Source organism: Siniperca chuatsi, linkage group LG7 (assembly GCF_020085105.1).
Source record: "Siniperca chuatsi isolate FFG_IHB_CAS linkage group LG7, ASM2008510v1, whole genome shotgun sequence".
Lineage (NCBI taxonomy): Eukaryota > Metazoa > Chordata > Actinopteri > Centrarchiformes > Sinipercidae > Siniperca > Siniperca chuatsi.
Genome location: NC_058048.1, coordinates 32,276,303 through 32,282,337, shown reverse-complemented (window position 1 = coordinate 32,282,337; position 6,035 = coordinate 32,276,303). Strand labels below are relative to the sequence as shown.

At 41.6% G+C, this 6,035-nt stretch overlaps 1 protein-coding gene across 1 annotated transcript in view; it reads left to right on the top strand.

Moving 5' to 3' along the window:
• The first annotated feature begins 564 nt into the window (after nucleotides 1–564).
• The window catches only part of LOC122879292 (S-arrestin-like), an 18,419-nt gene continuing 12,948 nt past the window's right edge, over nucleotides 565–6,035 (top strand). The window contains exons 1-5 of the mRNA XM_044203249.1: nucleotides 565–1,314; nucleotides 2,034–2,103; nucleotides 2,221–2,281; nucleotides 3,662–3,706; nucleotides 5,437–5,636. Of these exons, the coding sequence (XP_044059184.1) occupies nucleotides 2,056–2,103; nucleotides 2,221–2,281; nucleotides 3,662–3,706; nucleotides 5,437–5,636 (354 nt within the window). The 5' untranslated portion in view covers nucleotides 565–1,314; nucleotides 2,034–2,055. The remainder of the gene's footprint in view (nucleotides 1,315–2,033; nucleotides 2,104–2,220; nucleotides 2,282–3,661; nucleotides 3,707–5,436; nucleotides 5,637–6,035) is intronic.

Below are 6,035 nucleotides of genomic sequence, written 5' to 3'. Positions count from 1 at the left end.
GGGAAAACTCAACTCTTTCTTGTGCCAACTTTAATGGTGTCTGGAGTCCGTTTAGACCACACCAGGCCGGTTTTTTGCTACCGTTATTTCCGGAGTCCCGATCAGCTTTAAAAAAACAAACTTTATTACTTTTCACACATAACATACTCTATATGTCTTTAACATGAGTCAGATGTACTTAACAAAATGTTTTGTCAGGCATGTAATGAGTGCACAGGTGAGCTGTATGGGAGGTAAATAGTGTCATAATACATATAGCACAGCCGTGGAAGGTAAGTAGGATTGAGGTGGGATTTGTTGGGTCTCTGTAATTAATATTATAAAGAGTTCGGTCTAGACCTGCTCTGTAGGAAAAGTGCAATGAGATAACTTCTGTTATGAATTGGCGCTATATAAATAAAATTAAATTGAAAATAAGGGCGGGGCTTAAGCAACACAGAGTAGCTTAAATTTCTGAGTTCTCAGACCATTTTCACAGTTGAGAATGACTTCCGGATGGGAGCCGAAACGTCTCGACGTCCAGACGACTACGACTGAAACCTTTTCCACGATGGAGCACTGCTGGACGAATGAGGGACGACACCGTCTTGAAAATAATCCAATGGGGGCGTCAGGTGCCTTTGGATGGTATTGAAAGCACAGCTAAAGTCCACAAAGAGGATCCTGGCGAAATTGCCCGGTGAATCCCGGTGCTGGAGGAGGAGGTGCAGCAGGCACTGCATGTGTTGATGTAGGCTTGAGAGGCTCGAGGTGATTTACAGGATAGAAAAGAAGAGCTTGAAAGTTAATTATTGATTTTAGAAACAGCAGATGACAAAACAGACTCAAGGTCCACTTACTTGCTTGTTTGTTTGAGCTTTCGGTATCACATGGTCTTCATCAGCAGATGTAGTCCACTCAGTTGTCACTGAATATATGTTCATGACTCTGAGCACTTTTAAGACTTTCTGTCCACGTTGGCTCAGAAGTTAAACTTTAACAGTTCAGTCTTGCCTGAGAGAAGCGAGTAAGAGGACCTTTAGTTTAGACTGGTTGTGAATTATTGGTTTAGTCAGTAATAAATAAACATCTCATCATAATGATACTAAACTAATAATAATAAATATCTTTCATTTTGTTACTGGAGCTTTTGGAGAAGGCGTGGGCAGCGAAAGCTTCCTGTTTGTTTGTTCAGGATTATCTGTGTGTGTTGAGTCTGTAATGATCAGCATGCTGACCAGGCTGAGTGTCCACTATAAATGCAGCTCTGTCAGTCTGATCAGCTGTTGCAAACCTGCCGTCGTCCTGCTGATCAACACACATCACTGCTCTCAGGTCAGTCTCTTCTGTTTCCTCTATCAGAGCAACATTAAAGGAATCTTTAAATCACATTCTCACATGATGACGTGATGGAGGACTGAAGATAGTGTAATATATACTACGCCCAGTAACTCCTCCAGTGTTTCATTATTGTTTTGAGACAGACTTGAAAAAATGGGAACTTATTTTTTAACATTAATCTCTCAAGTTTGGCTGTTTTGTTAAACGATCGAGTTGGTAAACCAAATCAGTTTGACTTGAAAAGAACATTTAATTTGGAGTTTGTTTGACGATAACAGTCGTTTTTTTTTCTGTCATTCATACTCATATTTGTTTATACAAGTACATTAAAGTCTGCTTCAAACCAGCAAAATGCTGTGAAAACAATATTTTAAAAGCAATATAGGTGTTGTGTTTTACACACAACTAGTTATGAGTTTGTCAAAAAACACCAATAATAAGGTAATTTCAGTCAGTATTCAAGTAAGTGCAAACAACAGGACCGGATAGTTTCTCCAGGTCAACGTGACGGAGGGTGAAACTGTCCAGAACTGGTTAGTTAGACCCTAAAACTGATGTCTGTCGAAAACCAACAAGTGAGTCTCGTTTCACTGCACTTTAGAGAGCATCGTGGCAATAAGACGACTTCTGTTATGAATTGGTGCAATATAAATAAAACTGAATGGAATTAGGGTTAGATAAAGAGTTCATGTTACATCTTCTCTGTGCTGCAGGTCGTGACGTTAGTCGGTCACCATGAGTCCTAAACACGTCGTCTTTAAGAAAGTTTCCCGCGACAAGTCGGTAAGTTGTGCAGAAACAGTCCTCTGCTCGTAGTGTTGAGTTAAGTGCCAGTAACATCCATGTTGGAGGGTTTGGGGGAAAGTCTGTAGTAACAGAACTGAACCTCCTGTGTTTCAGGTGGCGGTCTACATGGCCAAGAGAGACTTTGTGGATCACTGTGACTTTGTGGATCCAGTCGGTGAGTTCTGACAGAAACAAACTAAAGTTGTATGTCTGACTACAGGATGATTGGTGATTAGCTCGTTAGCTAACAACACACAACATGTAAATCAGACAGACTGGGAGTACTGTGCAAGCCCAGGCTAGACGTAATGGAAATTGACGTCTAACTCCAAGTGTAACGTGAGCCTTTGGACCAACACTTAGCGATCTATCCAAATATGTTTCTTTATCATAGGTATGTAAGCTGTTCTCATGAGCAAATCTCCCCGTTTGAGGGTTTTTATCAAAATATTGAGCTTGAATTTGCACGATATCTGAACGTACCTTCTGCAACATATTGAAATTATGTGTTTGCAAGTCACTGTTTGTTGCAACATTGTGAAGGTCCTCTGTGTCTTTGCCCATGCCTGTCTCACATTGTTTTAATAACCCTTCATCCTGCTCTTTAAGTTTGGGTGAAAGTATTTGCCCATAGGTTGGTCCCTATTTGCTCTGTGTAAGGAGACTATCATTTAACTGGTGGCAGCTGATAAAACTCTCCACCTGCTATAACACAAACATTGCCCAAGGGAGAAAAATCAACGCATTGTTTAATTTGTCGTAGTCTGCCTTGGATATAGGCTGAAAGTTTGTGATCAACCATGGAAATTTCATCTGTTACCAATATATGTAGACGATAACAGTCTGTACATGGAAGCTGGCTCTTATTGTATTTACTTTTTCCTCCCTGAGAGGTTGATATGTCAATGAAGCATTATTACCTGTCGCAAAGCTGTTGTGTGTTGTTGTAGCATTAATGTTACATGCAGCCACGGCAGTAGGAGCAGTTAGTAAAACATGAATGTCATCTGGATTATTAGACATTCCTGCTAACAATCTGCACCCCTCATAATACGCAGCTTTTATTAAACGAGACTTTCCTGCTCCTCCAGAAATAATCCATGAAATGGGTCAGGATTTTTATATACTTTATCTTGGCACCATTGACGTTTTTTGTAAAACACCTGTGCCTGTAGCTCATTCAATGAGCGCATAATAGATAATGCTTCTGATCGATTCATTTTCTGCATTTGACATTCAACTGACATTGCCCTCATTTCTAGTCGCTGTAAATCTGGAATTTCTTCTTTTTCGTTTCTGTCGAGCAGATGGGCACTTTGTCAAAAAAAAGATTTTAACGACTTAATTATTTAAATTATTTTTGCACAGAGATAAAACTGAGATCCATCTTCTCATCTGACATGAGGATTTACCTGAAAATGTTGTAATGTTCCTTTAACCATCCATCAGAACGTAAAACAGTTAAAACTTGTTGGTTAGGGGACGTTAGATTTCAGAAACCTGTTATGTGGACTCTACAGTTAACACAGTGTCTGTTTCTTTCTGTCTGTTTAAGATGGAGTTATTGTGATCGACCCGGTGCAGCTCAAAGGAAAGAAAGGTCAGTTTGACCCCCCTGTATCCGCTCTAGTAAGTAGACTCGCTGTCGTGCAGCCTGTTGGACCTCCGACAACAACATGATGAAGACCCTAAAATGGCCTCTTGTATAAGAACTAAAACATACAATAAAATGTTTTTACAAAAGTGGAAGGCAAGCAGTAATATTAAAACAATCCATTAAATCCGTTATTTTAGTAACTGATCCTTTAATCTGCTGGGTTCTTCTGTTTGTTCAGCAGAGAATATATGGCTTCTTTCTTTCTTCCCTGTTCTTCCTCTGCGTCACATTACTCACAACATGGGCTCGATGCACAACTTTATATCTCATTACTGTCACCGAATTAAGGTTGATACTCTGCATTAATTCTTGGCTGCACTTAAATATTGAATGGTCCATAATGTCCTCTAGTTCAGCTAATCAGTGGTCCATATCATAAACATGCTCAGTAACACAGTGTCTTTGTCCCGTGATGGCCAGTAATAAGTCAACATGTAAAGATGTCGGGGTCGCCTTTGCCTTGTACTTTAAATTGTGTTAGGCTTTTGTCCCTACAGGTACACTACAGCTCATCCCTCCGACCGTTAAAATACAGTTAAAATATAATCTTTAAAATGTCAATTAAAAGTAGGAGAACACTTATGACCTTATAACATTTATTTGGCCAGAAAATCCAAATTCATACAGATGATGGTGGAGCCTGGGAAATTAAAGTTTACGTGAAAAGCGTCTTCTTGTGGTAACAGGAGTTACCGCGGAGAGACACGTGATGCGCCTCCTTTCGGCGGAACGGGCAGCGTGGGGCGCCAGGCTTTATAGAGTTGGTGTTGTCATAGCCGTGTGCTGCGATTTCATGCGCCGTGTTGCGCGTCCCGTCCAATGGGAATCCAGTGTTTGAGATCTCGCGTTGACTTCAAGCGAGATTTCTTCTCAATATTACATCTTGGTGTGAATTAACGTCTGTTTCGGCTCAGCGCCCTTCCAGCCTCTTAGTGAAGGCTTTGGCCTTTCCAGGTCGGCCGGTCCTTTGTCCCTCACACGTGGTGAGGCTGGGCCCAACATCGGGAAACAGCTAGCCTGGCTCTGTCTAAAGGTAACAGATCCACCTACTAGCACCTCAAAAGCTCCCTGATTAACATACAGGAGGTTAAGTGCCAGACTATTACTTGGTGGTAGCATATATATTATTATTATTATTGTTGTTATTATAAAGAGTTCGGTCTGGACCTGCTCTATAGGAAAAAAGCAGTGAGATAACTTCTGTTGTAAATTGGCGTTATATAAATAAAACTGAACTGAATATATTTACCGTACAGACGTGACGATGGTATCGATCATTGCATGTAACTCTGCCAGAAAACAAATAAGCACATTTCCCAAAATGTCAAACTGTTCTGTTAAGACAAAAGAAGATGAAATTTTATCAAACGACTATTTGAAGCGAGACGTGGAACTTTATGAAAAGACTTAAATACAATCTGAGATTTCGTGGATCCAGAATCTAGTGGTCATTAGTGCACGACGATGCTTGAACTGGAGTATATTTACATTGTGGTGTTGCTACTCGAACTTCAGTAAAGGAACAGAATACTTGTTCCACCACTGAAGAATGAAGAACTAGATTGGATCTGAATTCTACAAAACTATTTTCTACCGAAGAAATAGTTCCTGTGAACACTGGTTTGTGGACTAACTGTCATTACTGTTAATATGACGCCTTTATGTGTCTTTAGTGTACGTGATGTTGTCGTGTACATTTCGGTACGGCCGTCAGGACATGGATGTGATGGGTGTGGCCTTCAGGAGGGACCTGTTCCTGGTGACCCGGCAGGTTTACCCCGAGCTGCAGGACAAAGAGAAGCTGACTCACACCAAGGTCCAGCAGAAACTGCTCCGAAAGCTGGGAGACAACGCTTTCCCCTTCTTCTTCGAGGTGAGACGCTGAGACAGAAACAGAACCATCCATCCATCTATGTTCCACCACTTATCCAGGTCCAGGTCTCAGCTGCAGTAGGCAGTAAGTTAGATCGCCCAGACATCCCAGACATGGCGGGACACATTGTTTGTGTCCCGCCAGACTGTATGTAAAGATGGACGACATGTCAGCTCCCCAGCAGTGAAGCCAGAACATCTGGATCGCCCCCTGGTGGCGGGCTGCAGTACGGGTCATAAGCCCCGCCCCTCCATGTTAGCGGACGGGACAAACTAAAAACTACGTACACGTCCGATGTCAGTTTAGGTCGTTCTCTTCACGCTGATGTTTGTTCAGGTGTTCGGTTTTCTGATAAGTTGATATTCATGAACCCCAGAGGATGAATCCTCTAGCGCCACC